The 24,583-nt window shown below is 53.5% G+C and overlaps 1 protein-coding gene across 1 annotated transcript; it reads right to left on the bottom strand.

The window, feature by feature from the left end:
• Positions 1-4,627: 4,627 nt before the first annotated feature.
• Positions 4,628-19,865, bottom strand: RHOBTB2 (Rho related BTB domain containing 2). The gene is made up of 9 exons (XM_067745152.1): positions 19,664-19,865; positions 18,924-19,027; positions 18,215-18,400; positions 16,506-17,524; positions 16,119-16,237; positions 13,583-13,733; positions 9,908-9,996; positions 8,983-9,088; positions 4,628-7,771 (listed from the first exon to the last, which is right to left on the bottom strand). Exons 1-9 carry the CDS (start codon positions 19,853-19,855, stop codon positions 7,554-7,556), a joined length of 2,184 nt encoding a protein of 727 aa, XP_067601253.1. The 5' UTR covers positions 19,856-19,865; the 3' UTR covers positions 4,628-7,553.
• Positions 19,866-24,583: the final 4,718 nt, after the last annotated feature.

The raw sequence follows: 24,583 nt of genomic DNA, 5'->3' as shown, positions 1-24,583 counted from the left end.
CAAACGTCTGGAAATTAAGATGCACACTTCTAAATAATCCCTGTTTTTACAAACAACAAATGCTGGAGAGGGTGTGGAGAAGAGGGAACCCTCTTGCACAGTTTGTGGGAATGTACATTGATACAGCCACTATGGAGAACAGTACGGAGGTTCCTTAAAAAACTAAACATAGAATTACCATACGACCCAGAAATCCCACTCCTGGGCACCAATATGTCTGCCATAATTGAGTGTGCTTCTGATGCTTGCTCTGTCCTTCAAACTGTTTTTTTATGTGTGTGTCTTTTTTTATGGCTTGCAGCTTTACGTCGAAAGCTGGACGTGGTGGACTGAGTGAAAGAAACTGAAGTAGATAGGCCTTGAGTGTGAGATTTTATATTTATCTGGCTGGTAGTTACTCTTCTTAATATTTGGCATAGCTATAGGTGTCAGAGGATAAAGGTTTTTCTCATACCCTTGTTTTGGTCCCCCCTGTTGTCTTTGGACTTCCCTAGAGACTTCTTAAATAAGGTCTAAGGTATGCGTTTCCTTTAGTTGTAATCCCCTCTTATATAGGAGCTCTATTAGAGGTGGTGGTGAGGTTTGTGGTGGGTAGGATATATTCTGTAGTCTATAATTAGGTCTCTGTGAGCCTGTGTCCATGGCCCCGAGACCTTCACAAATGATTCTCTGTACCACTCCCTCCATGAGTTGAGACAGGAACGGTTGAGGGCGACGGAGTTGGGGATTACCCTTTTTCCACAGTCACTTAGGCTATTAAAAACAACCCTATAGATTACGTTCTGTTTAAATCGTTTCTCTTGAGGGCAGGCTTTTGTTAAGTAGAATAGAATGCTCAGAGCATATTTCAAAATGGTTACATTCTCCCTCCCCCCACCCCTTCCCCCCCCCCCCCCCCCCCCGACTAGAAGCAGGAAGAGATTTTCTCTGATCTGTGCTTTGAGAACCTAATAAGGCTGCTGAAGGAAAAATCATGAAAGTGTGGGGCCTCCCTGCAACTGGACTGCCCTGGAGTTTTAACTCTCAAGCTCATTTACGTCAAGCCTCCAGCACTTCATCAATGAAAATGTAAGTTCTCCTGCACCACTACTGGCTCTGGCATCTAGCTTCCACTCCTGGGCTTCACTCGAGTAAGCTGTGACTCTGTGTGTCTGCCTGTTTCACTAATTTTCAAGGCAGTGGTTTGCCCTGTGACCTCAATTCCCTGAGGAGTCTAAGAAAAGTTGTTGATTTTTCAGTTTGTTCAATTTTTCTTGTTTTGAGGATGGAAGTGATGACTTCCAAGCTCCTTATATCCCAGACTGGAAACTGGAACCCTCTAGTCGATTTTTGTTAGTTTCTTCTCACCTCTGTAGCTTGTCAGTGCTTGACTTTGGCAGTACCAGTAGCCCATGCCAGTGCACCATTTGGGAGGTCAGGGAGTCCCTGATGACAGACCTTTCAAGTCCCTCTCTCTGCCAATGACTTCAGTGATCCTCCAGGCCCTACTCCCAGGCTCCCTGGCTCCTCCTGTCCTCTGCTCAGCCCTTTCCCTCCACCTCTGCCTTAGTCTCCCTATTCAGCAGTGGGTCCCTGGGGCTTGCTCTGGGGGCAGGTCAGAGTGAGCCTTTCCCACGTATCTGAGGAGAGGTCAGAGAGAGTAACAGGCAAAAGGGCACAGCCTGCAGGAGTAGGAAGAACAAAGATGTTCAAGTTCTCTCAAGAGAGATCAAGGTTTGGATTCCTGTTCCTACTACTTCCCACCTGTGTCATCTCTGAAAAGCTACTTAACCCTACTAGGTTTCAGTTTATCTTTAAAAAGCAGCTAACCCAGGATAATACTGAGACCTAGGTTGGTTTCAGTTCATGGGGAAACTGGCTAGGCTGGAGCTGAAATTAGGTCTATCTGTTGTGTGGATGGGCCCATCTGTGTTGGGATCCCTTGGTTAGAGGTGTGAGAACATCCAGGAGGGGCAGAGAATCACCGAACTCCAGCAATATGGTGCATGAAGGCGAGGACCCCAGGGCCCAGCCAGCCTGAGGTTGCTGTGTTTGGGAGGAAAATAGGAGCTTAGGACCCGTGGAGCGGCTACTAGTCCAGCTGAACTGCCTGAGCTCCCCTGATCCCGTGGAGAGTCACTGACAGCCAGGGGCCTGAGCAACCTTGCCTGAGACCCCATAGCCGAGTTTGCCACCAAGGGAGGGAATATTTGTCTCCCCCCGTCCAGAGACTGCTGGGCTTTTAAGGGCTGATGCTGGTGGACACAGAGCTAGGTGTGGTGGTACCTCAGTGGTAGAGCTCCAGCCAGAGGGATGGCCAGAGGCAGGGAGTGAGGCAATGCCTAGACAGGTGTGGATGCTGGGAAGACACTTTCTTGACGCCTCCCAAGATCATCTTGGGAAGGTAGCTCCTGTGCAGGGTCCTGGCTCCAGCCAGTGGCATCCCTGTGTTCACGTGCATACGAGTCCATGTGTGCTCACCTGCCAGTGAGGGTTCAGGATATTTGGGCAATGCCAGGTTTGGAAAGAACTTGCACTGAACCCTTTGAATGGCATCTAGTCCATATTGGATATGTGCTAAATGGGAAATTTACCACATTATCATGGGTTCTGCAGGCTGGGGCGGGTGCATTGTGAGGCCTCCTGGGATCCTGCTGGCTGCACAAGGACTCTGTGTCAGGCGTATTCATAGGAAGGATGACTAGAGCATTGCTTCAAGGCTTATTGCCGGGCCACTAAGTCCCGAGTGAGGTGGCTGAAGCCAGGTCCTGGGGTTAGTGTCAGACTACTGGCATGCAGAGCTCTGTCCTGGGGTTTTATGAGGAATTCCAGAGCTGGTGTCATATCGCTGGTGCAGGGGAGCTAGCTCCTGACACAGTTGGGTATGGGGTCTGGGGTGTCCTGAAGCTTGTGTTGGCCTGCTAGTGGGCAGGACTGGGTCCCAGCTGTTCCCAGGACAGGGTCTTGCCTGCTGTGTACAGTCTGCAGGATTGTGGTTTTCTTGCATTTGGTGTCTGTCCCCTGGTGGGTGAGGCTGTCCAGAGGCTAGTGAAGGCTTCCTGGAGGGCAGGGCCCCTGCCTGCCCACTGGTGGGTGGAGCTGGGTCTTGGCCCTCTGGTGGGCAGTGTCATATCTGGAGGCACGCCTACAGGTGTCTGTGGGCTCAGGAAGTCTTTAGGCAGCTTGTCTGCTGACGGCTGGGGCTGTGTCCCAGCTCAGTTAGCTGTTTGGCCTGAAGCATCCCAGCACTGGTGCCTACAGGCTGTTGGGTGGGGCTGGCCACCCCCACCCAACTCATCAGCTCTTGGGGCTCATGAGCTAGAGTGAGGATCCCACAATGATGCCTATCAGGACCAGTGTCCAGCAGTAGAAGGAGCTTCTAAGTATGGCTGCTACCAGTGTCCATGTCCCCAGGGAGAGCCGCACCCATGCCCTGCCTCTCTGGGACGTGCTCTAAGACAAGCAAGTAGGTCTGGCCCAGGCTCCTATCAAATGACTACTTTTGCCCTAGGTCGCGGTGCATTTTATGAGATTTTATGTGTGCCCTTTAAGAGTGAAGTCTCTATTTCCCCCAGTCCTTTGGGACACCCCAAATTAATGGCCCTGCATGCCTTGAAAGCCAAATGCTCTGGGTGCTCATCTTGCTGGTGCAGGACCCCTGGGCTGAAGAGCCCGATGTGGGGCTCAGAACTCTCCTGTGGAAGAACCTCTGCACTATAATTCTCCAGTTTGTGGGTTGCCCACCCAGGAGTATGGGACTTGATTACACTGTGAGTCTGCCCCCTCCGACCCATCTCATTGTGGTTCCTTCTTTTTGTCTTTAGTTGCAGAAGATCTATTCTGGTACGTTCCCATCTTTTTCATCGACGGTTGTTTTGCAAATAGTTGTAATTTTGGGTGCCTGTGAGAGAACACGAGCTCAGGGTCTTTCTACTCTGCTATCTTGGTCAATCTCTATTGCAATCTTGTTTTGAGAATAAAGGCTTGCAAGCTGGCTTCCCTTCGTGATTCTTCCTCTCCTCCATCTGCCCCTCCCAGCGCTTGGTGGGAGGTTTCCTCACTTGACTGCTCTGCCTAAATAAGGAATATGCATGGCAGCACACTCAGCTGAGGGATAGTAGACCACTTTCTCTTACTTTTAAAAATATTTTGTAACCACTTCAGCCCTCCTTCCACCCCACCTATCTCTGTAGTATTCCAGTCGTGGCAAGATAATGTTATGGAAGTAGTCATTCTCAAGTTTTTGGTCTTTTCCACATCTCAGAACTTTGTGTGTCCAAGAGTGGTATGGCTGGGCCCAAACCAGAATTGGCTGAGTATTTAGATATGTTCAGGGCATGGTGTTCTCGTGGAGTTTGGTAGGGGTCCTACCTCGGTGGCCTTGGTGCTGCAGCCCTTTCCCTGTTCCTTCCAGAGGTCACACTTTGCTGCCCCTCCCTTCCCTGGAAGTCCGGCGTTTCCTGCCTTTGCTGTTGCATCTGTGGACACTCTGCATTCATCTTCAGAGGGAGAAATAAATGAATTATTGCCAATCATGTTTCACCTCACTTGTTCCTTTCTTGGAGGACTTCCTTAAGTGCTCGTCTAAAGTATTAGCCTTGTCAGTGTTTGTCATGTTTATTTATTTAAGGTAAGCTGAATGAGAGCATGAAGTTGTCTTTTTTGTTTTATATCCAGTCCAAATAGCACCTGACCCACGATAGGCACTTAATAAGTGTTTCATTAGTGGTTGGGTATCTTTTCATGCTCCTCTCCATTGGAAGTTCCCACGTTAGAAGAGTTTGTTGGAAATATCAAACAATACAAGAAAGGCCATTAGGTACAAAATATTCATGTGTTTATGAATTCATGACCAAATTAAATATGCAATTTTATATAAAAAGAGGCGTGTGTGTGTGTGTGTGTTCTCCCCCATCCTACTGTTCTCTGGAGCAGTGCTGAGTGACCCGGGTGCAGGGGTGTGTGTTCTTGCTGTGTGACCCGCTCCATCCTTCTCCCTTTTATGCCTCGGGCTCAAGCTCGCCCTGCATGGGCGTCTCCTGCTCTGACTCTGGATTTCCGGGCGCCAGGTTCCTGGGGGACTGGAATCCAGCCCCTCCTCCCTGCCCTTCCCCTGGGGGAGGGACCCCAGCCTGGCCCAGCTTCCCCACAGCCTCCGCAGGTGATGTCTCTGGGCCACACCTGGGCCTGTTGGGCTCCCTAGAGGTGCAGACTGGCTCTGACAGAGCTGGTGGGAAGGGGGGGGGGGTGGGGCCCTGCTTGCTGGGGTCATTCTGTGACCCCTCACCTGGGGGCCTCCTGCAACTCCCGGGCCACCTTCCCTTTCTCTCCCCGCTGGCCTTTCTGCATCCTCATCAGTGGGCCCAGTGGCTCAGCCCTGCAACCTCTTGGAGCCCCAATTCCCTTGCCATTGGACCTCAGGCCCTGGCTCTCCCACCCACCTAGAGTTCCCGGGAGGCCCCCCGGCCCCTCCTCTGTTCCCCCCCCCACAGTGAAGGTGCTGGGGGCAGAGCTGCACCCCCCACCTTGGAGGCTCCCCTTCTGCCCCGCCCACTGCTCCTCAGGCTCGCCCCGAGCTCAGCGGCAAGGAGCTAACCGGCCACTAGAGGGCAGCACACGTCTGCTTTCCCAGCCCGCCACCCGGAGAAGGACTTGGAGGGGAGGCAGCCATGGCCTCCAAGTCTGGGGCTCCGACAACACGGGGCACAGTCACTCTAGACCCGCTTGACCTGCCACTTGACCTGCTCCTTCTCTTGACGAGGACTTAATTTCAAATCCCTAGGTCTTGGCACCAAAAAACTGATGCAGAGTTTCCATTGTTTCTGGGTTTGCTCTATCCCAGACCTAAAGCCAGCCTCTTGGTGGTGGAGCCCACCTAGGGCCCTGGGACCGAAAACCAGTTCCTCTTCCTAAAGCAACTTTCTTAGACGAGGTGACTCCTGAGCTCTGAGGCCAGGAGCTCAGTCTCTCTGGCTCCACCTTCATCAGAGGGACTCCGTCTTCTAAATCTACAAAGGGTGTGGGGAGTGAAATACGAATCAGGATTAGAAAACGTGGAGAAGGTCAGTTGCGACCCAGCTTTTCCCCAAAGCTACTGTCTTAATCCTCCAGTCTCCTCCCTCCTCTTCTCTGGACTGACCTTGGCTTCGCTCCTGTTCAATTCCATTTTTTCTCCTTCCCTTTTATCACGAGCCAGCACTGAGTGAGGCCATGTGCTATGATCCTTCATTACAGGGCCTCCTATTCTCCATGTCAGTGCCTTTCTCCTGACCTTTGACCCCTACCACACCCCATCCCTCCAACACATTCATATGTTATGGAGTTACCTGATGAAGGTGAGGATAGCCTGATTCTCATGATGGGCGAACGCATGGCTCCGATGCCACAGAGATTCCTGGGCCCACCCTCCCCACCCCCGAAACCTCATCCCCAGCATGCTGAGGGCATGCAACGTGCTGCCCAGGGTCAACCAGCAGGGCCGGAGCGTCCTCGGTCACAGCCGGTGACACTGCTTTCCTGAAAAGCACTGGAGTCAATTCTACTGTCTCAACCGTTGCCTCATCCACATGGGGAACCCTGTTTGGCTTTATAGAAATGGAAGCCATACAGGGACTTTTTCTGTCTTTCTTCCTTTGAGGGGATAGAGGCGACAACGTTTTTGTTGGTGGTGATTCTGTTCATTGTTGTTTGGGGTTTTTTGCTAAATTTACCCCACGAGAAGCCGTGCTAACCAGAGGCAGGGGGAGGAGCCCAAAGGAGCATGGGATTGCTGTACCCAGGCCCCCATCACTCCCTTCCTTCTCTCCCCCTGTTCCAGCTGTTTCCTTTCGTTTCCATCTCCAAATCTGAGCGGTGAAGGAGGGGGGAGAAAGAAGTTTCTCACTGCACCAAGAGGCGCTGCTTCTAGGCCTGCAGCTCTGAGCAACCTCTGCCGCCCTTCTCGGGCCTGGATGCCCACAGCCCTGGGAGGGATGCTGGCAGAGGGCCAGCCTTCCACTTGCGGCCTCTGGCAGCCGCACCCCAGGGGTGGAAACCTTGAGTTGGGTTCTGAAGGCTTAATTTCTACCCTGACTTCTCCAGTGAGGATTTGAGTAGGTTCCACGTGCAAATGCCCACAAAACATTTGCAACCCTCTAAGTCCACTGATGCAAACACACGATCAACAGAGGTAGGACCCTGCCTGCTCACGGCCGCTCACGGGGAGGAGGCTGCCTCCGCAGACCAAGACACACGGCCTCACGGCTGGGAGAGTTTCCCTTTGATTCTAGGGCTCTCCAACCCAGAGACCAGAGGCCACAGCCCTCAGCCCTTTCCCCGCACCCCACCTCCCAGGAGCCGTCTCCTGCCCTGCTGTGGAATCGGGACCTCTCCCCGGGCGCCTGTTCCGACCCACGAGGCCCGGCTCCTTCCTCTCTCTGCTGAGCTATGCTGGCTGGTGAGAGCAGCTCCTCCCCGTAGGGTCCCGGTTATGTGAGTCCTTTGTCCCTGGAAGGTGGAGGGGGCGATGCAGAAGAGCAGAGGGGCAAGAACAAGTGGGGGCAACAGCAGCGGGGTCAGAAGAGGGTGGCAGCATCTCAGACCACAGCCGAGGAGGAAGATGGGGTGGACGAGGAGGTGGCTGAAGAGGCCGGCGAGGAAGGGCTGTTCCAGAACAGCCAGCGCCGCTTGGGCTGCCGTCTCAGGTGGAGATAGTCCTCCTTCTGACGCTCCTTCCGGGCCCGCTGGTAGTGGTCTTCCTCCTTCAGGTACCAGACAGGCGGCCACCGGTGCTTCTCAAAATACTCCTGGTTTTCTGGAGCAGAACGCAGTAGGGTTTGATGAGGAGGATGTCAGGAGAAGGGGCAAGAGGGACTCCCACCCCTGCCCTGCTGCCACGGGACCCGCAGACGGCCTTCGGTCCTGCAAGGACCACATCCCTTCACAGGGCCCCCTAAAGAGAGTCAGGTGCCCAGGGAGTGGGGCTGACGGTACGTGCCGGGGAAAGGCGTTCCCACTTGTGCTATTCTTCAAAGACAGAGGGAAGATCTACACAGGGCTTTAGTGTGTGCTGAGAATAAAGCAGGCTGAGGCAAAGTATGGGGGAGAAAGGGCAAGCAAAGCTGTCGGCAAGAAGATGCGCGGCTTGGCTGGGGTGACAGCAGAGGTGGCTGGCAGAGCTGAGGTTTCCAAGGCAAGTGGGGATGGGGGTGTTGCAGGAGGTCAGACGGGAGGGAAGGCTGGACTGAGGGGTTTGGACCTATTCTGGAAGGCCGGGGGAGCACCACGGGAGTTTGGAACCGGGGGAGTGATGCGATTGGAGCTGTGCTTTAGAAAGAAAATGCTAGAAGGGTGAAGAGGAGAGAATGGGGGTGGGAGAACTGGCGGCGTACAGCGAGAAGCTGCCAGCGGGGAGGGGGTCACAGCAGAGTGGAGGGCGCCCAGCGAAGACCTCAAGATGGAGCGGCAGGAACTCGGGGAGGCCAGCGACACCTCTCCCTGGAGCCTATGCGCTTCCTGTGGGCCCCAGGACCTGAGACGTCAATTAAGCAGAGGTCAAGCTGCAGGGATCCCAGAGGATACCCAGACCTGTGCTGCCCAGGCTGGGACTTGTGCCCATTCCTAGGTTATGAAATTAATGTCATGGGTCATGAGTAGCATTAAAAACAATTGAGGTATTTTTCTATATGTGTACTGGGGTCACAAGGTAAAATGTACTGCTTACTGTGGAGTCTGCTGCCAAAAGGTCTGAAAAATACCAACTCTAGTCTGACTGTACTTAGGAGGAACAGAAGCCCAGAGGGGCGAAGTGAGTTGCCCAAGGTCCCCAAGGGAGCCCTGCCCTCCACGCCAGCACTCTTCCCGGGCCCCCCTCTGCCTGGCCGGATGCACCTCTGCAGGCTGCTCCCCACCCACAAGGTCAAGTTAGGCCCAAGGGTCTTTGGCAGTCTCCGGGTGCCCTGGGGTCAGGGCAGAGATTTGGACCCAAGCAGACGGAGGAGCACAGGTGCAGCCGGGGGCGCTCACCTGGGGACATGGCCTTCATGTCTCGTGGGAACTTGCGACACACGTTGTTGTAGTTGGTGCAGATGTGGTGGAGACACCAGTCAGCCAACTGATACGCGCAGTGGAACTGGGAACAGACGGGAACGCATCTGTGCTGGGACCCCAGGGGCGGGGTCTGCACACAGACATCTACAGCTGCCTTCAGAGCCAAAGCTTTGGCACAGGTGGGCAAAGGCCCTGAAGTCATAAAGACTCGAGAGGTACCTCGAGAGGCAAGGCCACACAAGACCACAAGGGAATGACGCTGGATTTGCTCCTTGGCACTGTCACGACCACCACCTCACCTCCGACCTGTCCCCGGCAGCCCCAGAAATCCACATTCCTATGTGGCGGCATCCTGCTGTGTCTGCCCTCCTCAGATATGACCCCTCGTCCTCTCTGCTGTCAGGGACCGAAGCAGCCTGCACTAAGGTGCTGACGACCAGGCTTAGAAAACTGACTTCCCAGGTGTGTCTGCCATGCTTTAACTTCGTAAACTAATCTTTACTGGTAGAATTTCTGGCACCCGGAGGGCCAGTGTGGGAGATTTTGCTTGCCTGTTTGGGAAAATGGAGGTGGGAAGTTCATTTTAGAGGGAGAGTCCTCAGTGTGCCTTAAATGACCTCAGCAGGCAGCAGCCACGTCTGTACATGATTCCGGGCTTCCCTCCCCGTTTCCTGAAGTCTCTGTCCCTTCCCCCCACCATGGCCAGCCTCTCCTCTTGGCGGGGTAGGGTGCATCCTCTGGCCTGGAGGATGAGATGGGCTCTGCCCACTCAGGGAACCAAGTCTGACAGTGGGTTCCCTTCCTACCCACCACCTCCCAGCCCCTCTCCATTCGCTGCCAAATGGGCAGGCAGAGCCCAAAGCTGAGAATGTTGGAGGGATTCCTTCCCCTGCCATCCTACCTGAGCCAGTTCCAGGAACACAAGGACGTCCCCATCGATGTCCACCATCATCTGAGTCGCTTCCATCAGCCCGGTCACTGTGTATTGCTCTGTGACACACACACAGCCAGGAATGGGCTGAAGGACCACAGGAGTGGACAGGCACTTGCTTATCCCCCCTGGCAGGGGCCCATCGCAGGGCAAAGGGGTGAGTCCCAACAAGCCAGGAGATATAAGTCTGCTGCTACCAGTGAGGAAACTGGGATTAGAGCAAGACTTTCCAGGTGGAGTGGAGGTGGGAAGTGAAGGAGATCAGAATCACCTAAAAGGGTTTTTCAAGCTACGTACGTTGCACCAAGTAGTTACATGGGTGGGGTGAAAGCCCCCGCCCCCCAGAGCAGCCACTGAAACTGATGGGAGAGGGTATCAAACCTCAGGTTTGCTGAGAACTATGAATTAGAACTAAGGATTAAACCAAGTTGTTCGTATTGATTTAAATTTTGTAACAAATTGTGTACTGACCTTGCATTTCATGTTAAAACGTTTCTATGGAAGAAGTAAACACTCTTAGTCCTGAATTTTAACTGTATCGCTATAAACTCATAAAGTATTTTATCTTTAAAAATATATTTCCCAGCTCAGTCCACGGAAAAGACCTAGAAACAAGAGCCATCCCAATAGCAAAAGCATCTCTAATGCACAGATTGCAGCCTTGAAATCCCATTTCCAGCTACAAGAAACCAGGACTTCTTAGAGAAATGGCTGATTCCAGGTCTGGGGCAGGAAATGTACAAGAGGAACCTGGAACATCTTGTCATTCCTGATAAGCAGAAAGCTCAGAGACTCTGCAGCCAACTTGAAGAGACTCCTACAGGCTAAGGGAGCAGTAGGGTATTTGAGCTTCCATAAAGCTAACTGCAGTTATTTGAAACCAACTGAGTAGGTTCAAATCTGAGAGTTCATAAGCATACTTAATAAGAAGAAACTAATTGGTCACTCTCAAAGGATGATAGGAAAACAAATGTATCTTGAAAACTGGTAAATAAAAGAATCAAGCATTCACCTGCCTGCTCTACATGAACTATACCACTGGGTAAATGAACAGTAGGTGAGGGCAAGGTTCTCTCTTTTTAGAAGTGTTCCAACAGATAAAGAAAAAAATGACTGAATTGGAATATTACCATTTCACGACACCTAATAAATTAATGGATCCAGGCAATGACATTCAATGGTTGCTAACGTCACAAAGAGACAGAAAAGCAGACAGTCTATGCTTCTTGATGAAAAAGAGAAACAATGTATGAAGTAGCCTTACCGAAAGAAAACTGAATGTGAATCCGATCTAGCCTCTAGATCCAATGGCCAGTTTACAGGAAAGATGGTGTACTATAGAAACGCAATCAGTAAAAAAAATCTAGATTTCCTAGATCAGTGGGGTTTTTCCAACAAATTGCAAGGGAAAGTTTTTTTCATGGACAAGGTACTTAGAGATTAAAAAAGAAAAAACTTAAAGGATATATAAAAAATAAAATCATGCTATAGTGTTGAAGGATGCACATTTGGATGATAAAACTATGAGGAAGTGTAAGGAAGTGAGGCCATAAAAAAGAATAATAGGCAGAGTGGTTCCTCCTGGGGACGGGGGAAGGGCCTGTGGTTGGGAGGGACAGGTGAAGGGCTTCTGGTATGGCCGGCAAGGGTCCCTTTGCTTTGTAATACTTCACTAAGCTGACCATATATTATGTGTATTTGTGTTATATTTAACATTAAAAAAAATTTAAGCTTGGGACTTCCCTGGTGGTGCAGTGGTTAAGACTCCACGCTCCCAATGCAGGGGGCCCGGGTTCGATCCCTGGTCAGAGAACTAGATTCCACACGCATGCTGCAGCTAAGAGTTCACATGCCACTGCTAAGCCACAACTAAGGAGCCGGCAAGCCGCAACGAAGGTGCCCACGTGCCATAACTAAGGAGCCCACCTGTTACAACTAAGACCCAGTGCAACCAAATAAATAAATAAATGTTAAAAAAAATTTTAAGCTTGAATTAATAACTTCATAGGAAGCATATATCACTAAACACAAAGCACCACTTACTACACCATACTTGGCATTTTCCACTGACAAGGTACATACACAACGCATTTTTTAAATATGTTTCTTGCACGTATGGCGCATTTCACTGGAAAAGTCATTCAGTGTTATTCTCTATAAGCCTTTCCACGCAGCAGTGATTAACATTTTTCATCGCTACCTTGTGAAAATTACCCATGTGTGCTTAACCAATGGTGTCTATTTGACTTGTATCTGATCGCCTGCCATGATGAAACAAACTTAAACACCTTTATACGTTTTTTTTCATGTGGGTCATTTCTTTGTCGATAGCCTTTCAAACGTTGAATTACTCGGTCTAAGAGTTTGGACAGTTTTCTGTGCTCTGGGAAGGCCACAGCACTTTTTCATGGATGACCATGGATGACATATTGTTGCAGCTCTGACCTTTATTATTTATTTATGTATTTATTTATTTCCAGGCCACACTGTGTGGCATGCAGGATCTTAGTTCCCCAACCAGGGATCGAACCCGTGCCCCCCTGCAGTGGAAGTGCGGAGTCCTAACCAACCACTGGCCCGCCAGGGAATTCTGCAGTTGTAAGCTTTAGAAGCCTGTCTCTCGCTCCCTGCCCTGAAGCCCTTGGTGTCCCCTGGACTCGCTCTGCAGAGGGAGTTGAGCTCCTGAATGGTAAGGCTCAGCTCTTCACATTTGGTTCTGATCAATGATTTCTCCCTTCTTCCTGGGACCACGTCCCACCTTCCAACTCATTTCTCATCATGGGATCACCGCTTCCCTCATAGCTCAGTCCCAGCCTTGATCATCTGCCCAGGGCCCCAGCAGCTCTGACACCGGGTCCTTCCCTGAACCTCAACTCAGTATCTGAGGCCCTGCTCTCTGCCCCCTGACCCGCCCAAGAATACTAACCTCGACATCAACACCAGTACAGGTAGCAATGCCGACACCAACGCAAAGCAAATGTCGACTCCAACATCAGCAGACCCCAGACACCCCTGACCGGGATGGCGGCATTTCTCCTCCAGCCCTTGGACCCCGAGCTCCTGCACCTTGGTCTCCCTCCTGCCTCAGTCCCTGCTCCAACCCATCTCTGAGGTTGGTCCATCCTGAAAGCTGAGCTCGAGCTCTCAGGATCTACAAGGAATCAAGGAATTAGGAGCGGCAGGTCAATGTTTGCTGTCTTATTTCTAGAAGAAGAAAGGGAAAGTGAAGGTGGAAGAGAAGAAGGAGGAAGAGGGAAAGGAGAAGAAGGAGAAGGAAAAAGAAAGGAAGGAGGAAGGGGAGAGATGAGGAACGTGTTCTTTTCTTTTTGACTTCTTAAGCTTGCATGAGTGCGGCCAAGCTAATAAGAACAGCAGGCCCTGGCGTCTGCTGGAGACCACTTTGCTGGGCCAAGATGCCCTCTGGAGAGAGCCTACAAGGTGATCCCACCGAGCGCCCCTTTCACATGTTTCTTTACATCCGTGTCCTCACCCAAACCCCAGTACGCACCGACGTATTTCACTTTATGTAAACGTATTCCCTGGGTGCTCGTGGCCTGTCCCCTAGGAGGAGACAGGTGAGAGAAGCAATCACGACTCCTGGGGGTCCCCGACTCCTCCTCCCGGGAGGCCCCGGAGCTTAGTTACCTGTGAGGGCGACCAAGTGTGGCAGGCAGAGGCGGTTGGCCAGGATGATAAGCTTCATGTCGTCCAGGTCGGGGCTGGAGGTGAACATGCCGGTGTACAGGTATTCCAGCACGGCCCTCATGCAGCTCTTGCTCGTGTAAGGAAACACCACCTGCGGGTGGGAAGGAATAGAGCAGGCTGCGGTGAGGTCCAGCTTTAGGGAAAGAGTAACTCAGTTCTGAGGAACTCAGAAGACTCTGGCCCACCTAGCTGGGCTACTCCAAACAGGCAGCCACCCCTTCGTGGCCCCTGGACCTGCTCAGAACCCCCCTTCCCCAAAGGCTGGTCTCCCACAGCAACAGCCTGTGCTGAGCCCAGCTGCTGAGCACCTATGAGCAGGGCTCCAACAGCTTTTTTTTTTTTTTTTTTTGGCGGTACGCGGGCCTCTCACTGCTGTGGCCTCTCCCGTTGCAGAGCACAGGCTCCGGACGCGCAGGCTCAGCGGCCATGGCTCACGGGCCCAGCCGCTCCGCGGCACGTGGGATCTTCCCGGACCGGGGCATGAACCCGTGTCCCCTGCATCGGCAGGCGGACTCTCAACCACTGCGCCACCAGGGAAGCCCTCCAACAGCTTTTAAAAGGACCTGGACTCTTGCTAGCATCCTTCCGGCTTGGAGGGTGTGTGAAGGAGTCCTTCTGGTCCCCTGCACCAGCCCCTCCCAGCCCTTCAGGGAGCAGTGCAAGTGGGATGCGAATGAGCAAAGCAGACATCAGCTGGTGTCTCCGGTCTGCTTGAAGCTGCTGTTCTGGGCCTCTGGGATCTCTTCAGAGCAGAACCAACACAAAAACTGCTTTCTCATCAGACGCCGGCCTCTCCAGGCTACACTGGGGATCCGCTGGAGCTTTACAGCTGCTTCTGTGGTAGTGGTGGGCCCCGCGGCTTTGGAGAGTCCCCAGCCTCACACTTTTGCACATCCCAACCCAACTCACGCTTCAAGGAGCACAGACAACTCAAATCTGAACCCCTCCACTTCGCCTGCCGGAAAGACGTCCTTCCCAGAAATTTTAGGAAATCCCTACTCTGTATCATAGGACGCTCTGCTGCACTGTTCTTCGTCTAGCTTTTCATTCAAGTGTTTGCTGAGCACTGACTAAGGGACCAGAGCTGAGGAGAGTACTCAGCAGAAGTAAAAGACCTAGTCCCTACACTCAAGAGAAACCACAAACCAGCTGGGGAAACGGGGTGTGGACCCTCAGAACTTGAAGTCACTGCACAAAGAAGGACCTTGTTAATTGCAAGGCTGAGTGACGGACAGTCAATGTTGCAGGAGTTCAGAGAAGATGGAGAACAGGGCCACGGCCTGGGCTGCTCGGCTTGGCTGGGAGAGTGGAAAGGTGAGAACAGACTTGAGAGAACAGACTGAAGAGGATACTTCTAAGGACACACTGATAGGCGCCTTCCAACTCTGTGTTTCCAGTCTAGGTGCCCAAGAAAGCAGCGGTATCAGTGAGAACAGGGGGTTGGAGTGGCCCTGATTAAGGGAAGGGTGATGGCATGAAGTGTTTCTTTCTAGTTTCTGTATTCTGATGCTTTGCAGTTTGGGGGCCTTGCTGACCCTAGAGGGACTTCCTAGAGATAATGAAGGCCTCACCTGAGATCATGCCTTTCATATGCAAACCAAACAATCCAGAGCCCACACCCCCAGGTGTCATCTTCATCTGCTCTCACACTCCAGGCCACTCTCCCCCTGCCCTAAGTACCCCAGGGCCAGGTACCAGATGACTCAGGACGGCCCCTATGCCCCAGAGCCTGATGAAATTATTCAAACTAGCCAACCCTAAGCCTGTTTACCCTGCTTCACCTCTTCCTTCCCAGGGAAGAGACAATAAAGGCTCCTGCCCACAGTCCCCCTTACTCCCTCTGCCGCATGACCCAACCTGGTGCTTCCCTGCATGTCCCCAGACGCTGTGTGTGCCCCTCCCATTGAGATCTGTGAGTATAACAACCTATCTTTTTAATGGTAGTTTTTTCCTGATCTGTTGGCGTCACCATACCTCAATTATAATAAAACCTACATTTAAAAACAGTGATGGATTCAGTTTGGGACAGACTGAATATTTTTCTAGTTATTTCACGTGCGTCCGGGAGAAAGCAAGGTACAATGTATACAGCCAAGGAATCAGAAGTCTTGAGTTCAAGTCCTACCCTCTCCTTTCTACTTACAGAGCTTTGCATGAGTCGCTTAACTTCTCAGGTCCTCACTTTCCTTACACGCAAAGTGGAAGGCTACGCTATAAGAGTCTCGTGTGAGACAATATAAGACAACGAATCGAAAGTGTCTTCTCAACTGTAGAGTTAAGATGTTACCGTATTTCCCTAGCCTGGTAGACTGGAAAGTCCTTGGCTGTGGGAACCATCTCATAAACTTCTCTCGGGCCCATCACTCAGTGACGTGCACACAGTCAAGGCTGAGGAAAGTACCATTAAGTGACAGATGCCTCAGATGGGAAGGGAGTAAGTCCCTCTCTTTCCCAACCGTTCCCATCCTAGCCTTACCTCCCTGGTGGAACTCTCCACAAATGGCCCCCCAAACATGGCAGCCATCCAGTCACAGCTGGAGATCAACAGGGGCTTGTGGGCGCTGATGGCGCCGTCATCCAGGATGAAGGTCACATCTGTCCGGGCAGAGAAGAGGCATCACGTGAGCACGTGGGGAAAGAACGTGGGACACCCAACCCCAAGGGTCAACAGCGTGCCCAGACAACCTGCTTCCTTCCGAGCCACAGGCTGTGAAGCACAATGTGACCACGCTCTCAGGCTGGGGACGCTGGGCTTCAGGGGCATCAGCAGCTGAGATGACTTAGAATGCTACCTGGACCTCAGAAGGCTCCTGGAGGGAACTCCCCCGCCTTCTGGACATCAGCTCCTAAGCACGTTCCATACCTGAGAAGGTGCCTTTTGCCAAGCACTCCTTAACCCGGTTGGTCCGGCGGACGTGGAAGGCCTTGGTGATCTCCTGGTTCATGAAGGCCTCATTGTTGAGAATGTTGGCCACCATCATGCGCAGATCAAAGACCTCGAGCAGCTCAGCAATGTGGGCGATGTGCATAAGGTCCCGCTCATTCTCGTCCAGCTCCCCTGTGTACAGGTACTTGAGAACAGCCCGGAAGGGCCCCGGCTGGATGGAGTTGTCCATTTTCACCACCACCATCAGCCGGGATTTATAAGTCAGTGGATCCTCTGCCATCTCTTCCTGGATGCTCACAAAAGCTCGGCTCCAGGAAGATAGCACTCGACCCCTCCCAGGCAGGTACCCTGTCCCATTGCCCCGTAAGATCCCATCGCTAGTTGAAGCCCGGAGTCCAGCGGGTCCGGAGCCCCCACTCTCTTCCACGCTCTCGCACACATCAAAGCTGGCTGCCCGAAGCAGGAAGTCCCGGCCGTGGTGGTGGTGGTGATGGTGGTGGTGTTGATCAGGGTGATCCCGGTGGTCCTCCGGGCAGGGGCCCCCTGACCCTGAGGGGCCCCCCAGATCCCCCTCACTCAGGTCCATGAGGAACAGGTCGTAGAACTTGGAGGAGGAAGTGGAGAGGTAGATCTTGTGGGCAAAGATGCGCACACGCTCCTGCAGCACCAGGATGACGTCCGCGCACAGCGGGTCCTCCAGGAGGTGGGCGGGGCACTCCTCGCTGCTGGAGGGGGGGTCGGGCACCACAATGATGGGGGGAGGCGGCTTGGGGGGCAGGAAGGGTGCCTGCAGCAGAGGCCGCTGCACATTGCGGAGGTGGGACTTCCAGAACTGCAGGTGCCGGCGGGAGATGAGCGCTGCACGGATGGCGTTGTCAAAGACGTCCTTGATGCCGAACTGGGCCACCACGCTGGTCTCGTAGTAGGGGATGCCCAGCTCCTTGGCCACCTCCCGACCCTTCTCTGGGGGAAGGATCTCATTGGGCTTGATGGGCCTGGCAGGTTCAAGAAGGGAAGCCAAATTCATGTTGGTGGTAGAGAGTGGGGGGCAGGGAGAGGTAGCTCTCCAGAGCCTGTCTGTTTTTCACCAGGCTGGAGGGTCTCTGCTCAGGATCTGTGTCCTAAGACCCATGCCTGCCCTGCTCATTTCCACTCCCTTTCTCCTCTGTCTCGCTAAATCCTACTAGTCCTTCAAGGCTCACTTCCAATCACCTCTTCTTCCAGGAAGCCCTCCATATCTATGCCCGGCCCTGGTGACCTCCCCAGCTCAAAACAGTGGTAGCGATAACCACCTGTCTGGCAATTAACATGCAACATTCCACGTTGGTTTTTAACATGTTCACCTATCAAGTTCACCTCCCAGCAAGATTATAAGCTCCTTTCATGCAAAGGAATGCTTGCCCACCCACTCCCTCTCCTTCTCTCCTCATGATGCTTAGCCCAGTATGGCCCACTCAGTGTAACAGATGGATAGCTGGATGGATAGCTGGATGGATAGATGGATGGATGGATGGATGGATGAATGAAAGAATGAGAACTCTTGTTGTCTCCCTACATGAGCTCGCTTCAAATGGAGGGAGAGATGTGAGGCTTAGTGGATTCCCTCAGGACTGAGCAGGAAGCCTGGAGACACGCCCCACACCCCATCTGCCGCCTTCCCCTCCCTAGGCACCAGCACCCCCTACCTAGCCAAGGGTCTCCTGGCCCTATTGACAGCCTCCAGGTCGGCGTAGCGCAGGTCCAGCTGGCAGCCCACCAAGATGACAGGTGCTCGGGGGCAGAAGTGTTTGATTTCTGGGTACCACATGGTCTTGACATGGTGCAGGGAGTTGGGGTTGGCAATGGAGAAGCACAGAACCACCACATCGGATCTGGCGGTGGGAGAGTGAGGTTACAGGCAAAGAAAGCTAGTGGTAGGTTACCTGCCCCTGGAACGAGGGAGAACACACACACCCGCCTGCACCCCCTACACTGCAGTCCCACGTCTGTCATATGGATCTGCTCACACGATCTTTCCCAAAACGTATAATAGAACCTCTAGTTTATGCACCCCTCACTTAGCATTTTAGAGCTTCCAAAGACTCTTGTTTTGACCTCACAGCTCTCTTGTGAGTTAGAAATGACCACTTTTTACCATCTCATCTGCGAAAACTCATCTCAGAACAGCTCTCCTAACTGCTCAGAGTCCCAGAGCCACTGCTTAACAGGGTAGGACTCAAACCAGGCGTCCTGATCGCAAGCCACCCAGGCTGCCGCCCCCTCACGGGTCTGCCCGTGCTGCTTTCTCCACTCCTTCCTGCCAGGCTCAGGGTCACAGAGGCGCTTCATACCTCGGGGAAAGCAGGGAAAAGCCATCCACTTGGCTCCCCGCAGGCAGCCGGGGGCCTTCCCTACCTCCCATAAGCAAAGCGACGGTCTTTGTGGTGATCTCCAAAGGTGTCCCAGAGGCGGAGGGACACGCTGACATCATCTACCACGTCTCGGGAACGTTCCAGCACCTGTGGGGGCAGGGAGGGGGACAGGAATCTAGGGCAACGGTTCTTGGAGGCCCTGCATGCCTGCTCACTCCTGAGGGTCCTGCAACATGGGGGCTGGAGGGACAGCCAGTGCCTCCCAACGTGTGCCTTAAAACACCTTCATCCAGGTGCCACCTCTGCAGACTCACTAACAAGAGCTGGCCAGGAGGTGAGAGACTCTCAGAGGGCAGACCGTTACGGCAGTGGACGGGATCTCTCAGGGAGCCTGCCCTTGTTCCCAACTGTACCTGCCAATTGGACACTTCCAAGCCTCTGATCTTTTGGTATCGTTAGCTGGCAGCTTCTTCCCTACCGCCAGCTCTCATCTCTCCAAAGCACCACCCCTTTCCCCCTTCAGGGCTCCCCATTATTGGGGGCTATGATTACACAAGATGCTATGCCCCAGGCACCAGCTCAGCCGTGCAAAACACAAAGGGCCAAGGACCCCTCCGCTGGAGGGGGGCACTCCTCTCAGGCCTCCCTCCCAGGGCTCCTTGCTCTTCAGCTGCCTCCACCCGACCCCTAAGGGGCTTCCATGAGCTAGGCACAGGCCCCGTTTGGAGTGATCCCTGGGGAAGAAGCCCAGATGCGCGGCGCGGCGCGGACGCCCAGCCTTACCTCCTGACACACCCGGTACTGGTCGATGGCCCAAACTGTGGGCACGTGGGTGGCTAGCAGCTGGTACTGGGTGAGGGTGGCATTGCAGGCCCGGGCACAGATGAGCCTGGTCTTGCCCACAGCGTTGTCCCCCACTACCACGCACTTGATGGTCTCTACGTTTGGCCTTTCATAATCCATGTCAGAATCCATTAATTGGGACCTGAGGGAGAGGAGAGAAGCGGTGAAGACAGCTATGCATGCCAGCCCCTGGAGGGCCGGGGCCAGCTGCTCTCCTCAGCCAGGGCTGCCCCCTCTCCAAGCATCAGAGCGGAGAGGAGGAGGAAGGAGCGGGCGGCTTTCTGGCCAAGAGCTCTGCAGGGGCCGAGGAGACGGGAGCCCCTCCAGGCTGAGAGGCGCAGCTCCACCAGGTGAACCTCTGGTCTCCCTCCTGTTGCCGCCATCCTCCGGTGGGGCTCCGGGATGGGGGGGATGCCTGAGAGAGATACCAAGGCGGAGTCTGCCCAGGGCCAGTCCCCACCCTCCCGGGAAGAGAAGTGTCTGCCTAGGAAGCTCAGTCATCATCCGCGCTCCTTCTCCAGCCAGCAGGGCTGTGGCAGCAGAACAACAAACAGCTGAGAGAAGCGGAGTCACGGCCAGGTCCCCACCCCTTCCCAGCATGCCCGAGGGCAGGGCCGCTTTAAAATTTAATGGACTTGTCAAAGCTGGGCAGCAGCTCTCCTGGCCTCCACCTTTGTCCCTCTCCCTCTCTGGTTGTGGATTTCCAAGCCCCAGCCTGCCCATGGCTATCCTTCAACCCCGGCCCCCTTTATGGAGATGCCAGAGTCCTTCAGCCCAGGCTCTTGGGGCTGAGGGGGCTTCTGCATGCACCTGAGCAGTCCACAGGCCTCCCCTCTCCTCCTCTGGGTCTGTCCCGTTGCCTACGTGGCTCACTCAGCAGCAGGCCCCGTTTTGAGATGGCGGTGGGGGTAACTACGGGCCTGGGATGATACACCCCACGGCTAAGAGACCAGTGGGCCTTCCCATCCCCTACCCAGGCCTACCCTCCAAGCATCCTGCATCCAGTTTCAGGGGAAGTGAGATACGCTCCTTTCCACACTTCTCCTTCCTGGGGAGGAGGATTCTCAGGCTGGAAGCCCCCAGACACTGGCAACCCTGGAAGGATGCTCGCTAACTTGACTGCATGGGTAATGGGGAAGCAGAGAGTCAGAAACTTGGGCCTGAATTTCTGGGCAAATATTTGCCTTAGTTTCCTTCTGTGTTGGGTAGAGAGGAAGTGGCTTGCCCACCCACAGAGAGGGATTGCTCAGATTAACAAACAGAAGTCCCTTCTGTAGTCAAAATGTCATGTCAGTGTTTAAAAAGCTGTCACCAGGAGGGGGCCCTCGGCTTGAAGGGGCTCTTGCTGGCAGCCTCCCAGTTGGCATCCACCTCCTGGAAGAGTGGAAGAGAGAGGGTAGGGGTAGATGCGGGCGTTACTCGGAAGCGTGGTTTTGCCAGGGTCATTGGCCTGCCCCTGCTCACATTCCCTGTGCACCTGAAGTCAGCTGGGGGTTGGAGCAATTTGGAGGAATCCTTCCTAGGCCAAGGAAGGCTGAGCTCAGAGGAGTCCTGGAGGCTGCCCAGGCACCCTCACTGCTGAGCCATCCAGCCCAGGAGTCAGGCCACCATGCTGGGCTGTAACTGGATGCCAGCAGGCAGGAATGCAGACCTGAAATATCCAAGTAACGATGGCAACTGGGATTTGCTCGAGTAGATGCATCTCAGCCACCTAAGCAAAAAGTACAGCAAGGACTTTTCAATGAGACAAGCGTCTCCCCCTTGGAATTTTACAGGATCTAAACAACAAGGGGTCTCCGTGCAGGTTCCCCCCCACCCCCCGCCAGTCTCCAGCGCAACTGTCTGCCTCATTCCTTCTCCTTCCTCTGCCCCTGCTCGCCCTCCCCAGCAAGCAACCACCATTCTACCGACCATCTTGCCTCCCCACTGCTCTCTCTCCTGAACTGAGGACTGGGACCCCCACGTTGACAGCTCCTGGTCTCAAGTCAGGCAGTGGGGAGGATGTGTTGGCGCTAGGAGGAATCTTCTGGGTTGTGGTTTCTGTTTTATCGACGGAAAAACAAAACAGATAGAATCCCAAATACAAATACATGCAGCTGTAGGAGAAAGAGAAAAACCTACTAGCCCACAGAACTTCTTTCTCGAATTCAGATTCCAGCAGCATGGAGGTGTGTAGGCAGAAGGGGGGGATGAGGAGGTACGGAGCAGGCACATCGGTTCTTACATCCAGGAGCAGCTGGATGGCGAGGAGGATGTCAGAACACCAGCAGAGCAGTTCAGTGCTGGTCCAAGATCATCGAGTCTATGACTCAAACACTCAGGCACACCTTATGCACCTCTATGGTTAAGTAGGGGACAGCTAAGCAACAAGCAGGAGAGCCACACTGTGCTGTGAGTTTAGCCAGCAGACCTGCTGGGTGCAGCTCCAGCTGAGCAGCCCCTCCCCATTCGTTCCCCAGCTGCCCCTGAGGCCTTCCCCTGCATGTCCTTTGACTTCCTCCTGATTTTTATCATTCTCACCCACTCCACCCCTGTGCCGGCTGCCTGACTGGCAAACTTCATTGTCAGATCTGGGAAAGGGCAAATCACTTCACTTGTCTGGGCCTCAATCTGCCCTTCGGGAAAATGGGTATGAGGGCTCCCGGAGAAAGTCTCCTGAATCTTGGTAAATCCATGCCAAGAGAGCCTGGGCCGAAAGGAGGTATTTGCCTTCTTATGTAATGTGGTATTATATAATGCTGGATTACATATCTATATGTGTAATTATATCTCTCTTTAAGATACACACTGGCCCAATTAAGCCAGCAGAACTCTTAGTGTAATCAGGCCTGTCTTTAAAAGGACCTGTACTGGAGATATGGTGCCATTGCCAACAGTAATGTAATTTTTGCTCAAGAATATTGCTACTTTACTGTATCACCGCTTATGTACAACGGCACAGCCCACTCAGTAAGCTTCTCAACTTCCCCTTTCCTTCTAGCACTCTCTCCTTCAATGACTCTAGACTTTTCTGCACAATTGCCTCATCCCCATTCCTTCGAGCTTCCTGGCCAACCTCCGTACGCTACGGCTTCCTTGCCACCCTGCCCTGGCTATCACGACCCCCAGGCCACTCCTTTCCCTCAATGATTCCAGCGTCACGGACGTGCTCCCTTCCCACCCCAACCCACAATCTCTGTTCCCTTCTCCAAAAACAGCCTCCTGCCCACTGCTCTCCCAGCTCTTTGAACTCAGGACAGGCCAAAATGAAAGGTGTGCTCAGATTAGCTGCAACACTCACGGGCTCCCAGTCCCACACCCACACACCTACACACACTCTTTGCAGAGCCCAGAAAAGCCCCTCTTTCCCTCCCACAGCTGATAGGAGGCTTGTTCATCTGTAGCTGCCCTAGTCTGGTTGTCAAGGAAACAACAGAATCTCCCTGGGAGCCTGCTTTGTCTCCTAGCAACCAATATCCCACATCCTGCATCTTACACAAAATACAAAATATCTTGAAAATGAAGGTAAAAATCAAGGAGGATGTATACGATCAGGAAGAGAAAAGCAGAGAGGGTGGCCTTCCATTAAAAGAGGCCACTGACATTGTAACATGGGGGAAGGCAAAGAGATGAATCCCTCCACAGGCCCGATGGGCAGCGGGGCCCAAAGGGATCCTGAATGGTCATATTAACAAAAAATGCAAGCCTAAACACAGAATAAGCCTCTTCAAACATCAACAAACAGCCCTAAGGATTTCTCCCAGTAGTTTGCCAGAACTCAGACGCACAGACTGCAATGGAGTGTGTTGAAAGAAACATCTCCAGAACAGCGAGCAAAATACATTCCATTGGTTTTTAACGGAAACATTTCCACCACTCTGGACCTTTTTTCCTGCACGCTGCTCTGCACACACATACAAAATAAAATTTTTTTAAAATTTTAAATGGGGAAGGGGGAAGGCCACGACACGCCACGGCAATCAAGTCATCTTCCCTTCCCTAGATAAACCAAGAAAATGTTAGTCCCCCGCCCGCTAAGACCCCAGCAGCCGAAGCTATAGCCCAGGCAAGAGCGGAAGCCCAAGGGAAGTCAGGAGGGGCGCAGACAGGGCCCGGGAGGACGCAGAGCGGGGAAGCGGCGCGTTTCCAGAGGCTGCTTGCAACCCAGCCATAACAGAAATTAATCATTTACTTACACCGCTACATGTGACGGGGTAATTTCTAGTGTAAGGAACACATCTCTTCCTGCTAAGCACGCTCATTTTAGTGAAATGGCTGGGGTCACTCCGCGCGTGCAAGTTAGGACGATGCCGGCGCCGTCGCGCTGCTGCCGCTCAGGTTCCGTACCCGGTTCGCGTTAGATCAAAAACTCTGACAGAGAAGCCCGGGCCGGACGGCGGGCAGGGAGCGGCCACGCGCGCGGCACTGCAGCCATTGCCTCTTCCGGATCAGCATCTCCCCGCGCCCCCGGCGCCCCGTGTCATGGAGGCGCGCCGGCGCCGGGCAGCTGGCCGGCCGCTCCGACCTCCGCGACTGGGCCGCGCCGCCGCCAACGGTCCTCTGGCTGCGGAGGCTGGAGGCGGCGAGCAGGAGTGGGCTAGAGTGGCGAGGCCGCCACTGCTACGCGCCCGGGCCCGATCCGAAGGCGCGGCCACGAAGAAGCCTAGCGCCGCAGTCCCAGGGACCGCTCGCGACCTCCTTTTTTCATTCACAAAAAAGGGAAAGGGGAAAAAAAAAAGAAAGAAAGAAGGCAGCAAAAAAAGGTGGGGCAAAATCGTACCCAGGACGCCAGCCGTGACAGGTGCCGCCCATCTCGGCGCTCCGTTGGTGGAAAGGGGGCGGTGGGCGGGGAAGGGGCGGAGAAATAAGGGGATTGGGCGT

Source organism: Pseudorca crassidens, chromosome 7, assembly GCF_039906515.1.
Source record: "Pseudorca crassidens isolate mPseCra1 chromosome 7, mPseCra1.hap1, whole genome shotgun sequence".
NCBI lineage: Eukaryota > Metazoa > Chordata > Mammalia > Artiodactyla > Delphinidae > Pseudorca > Pseudorca crassidens.
The sequence above is the reverse complement of the archived record's forward strand: the minus strand, read 5'-3'. Positions and strand labels throughout refer to the sequence as shown.

Coding starts and splice junctions, on each gene's coding strand:
- RHOBTB2 (XM_067745152.1), bottom strand. CDS start 19,855: ATGGATTCTGACATGGATTATGAAAGGCCAAACGTAGAGACCATCAAG. Junction 18,401..18,923: donor CGTCGCTTTGCTTATGGGAG/GTAGGGAAGGCC, acceptor TCCCACCGCCAG/ATCCGATGTGGTGGTTCTGT. Junction 13,734..16,118: donor TGGAGAGTTCCACCAGGGAG/GTAAGGCTAGGA, acceptor TCCCACCCGCAG/GTGGTGTTTCCTTACACGAG.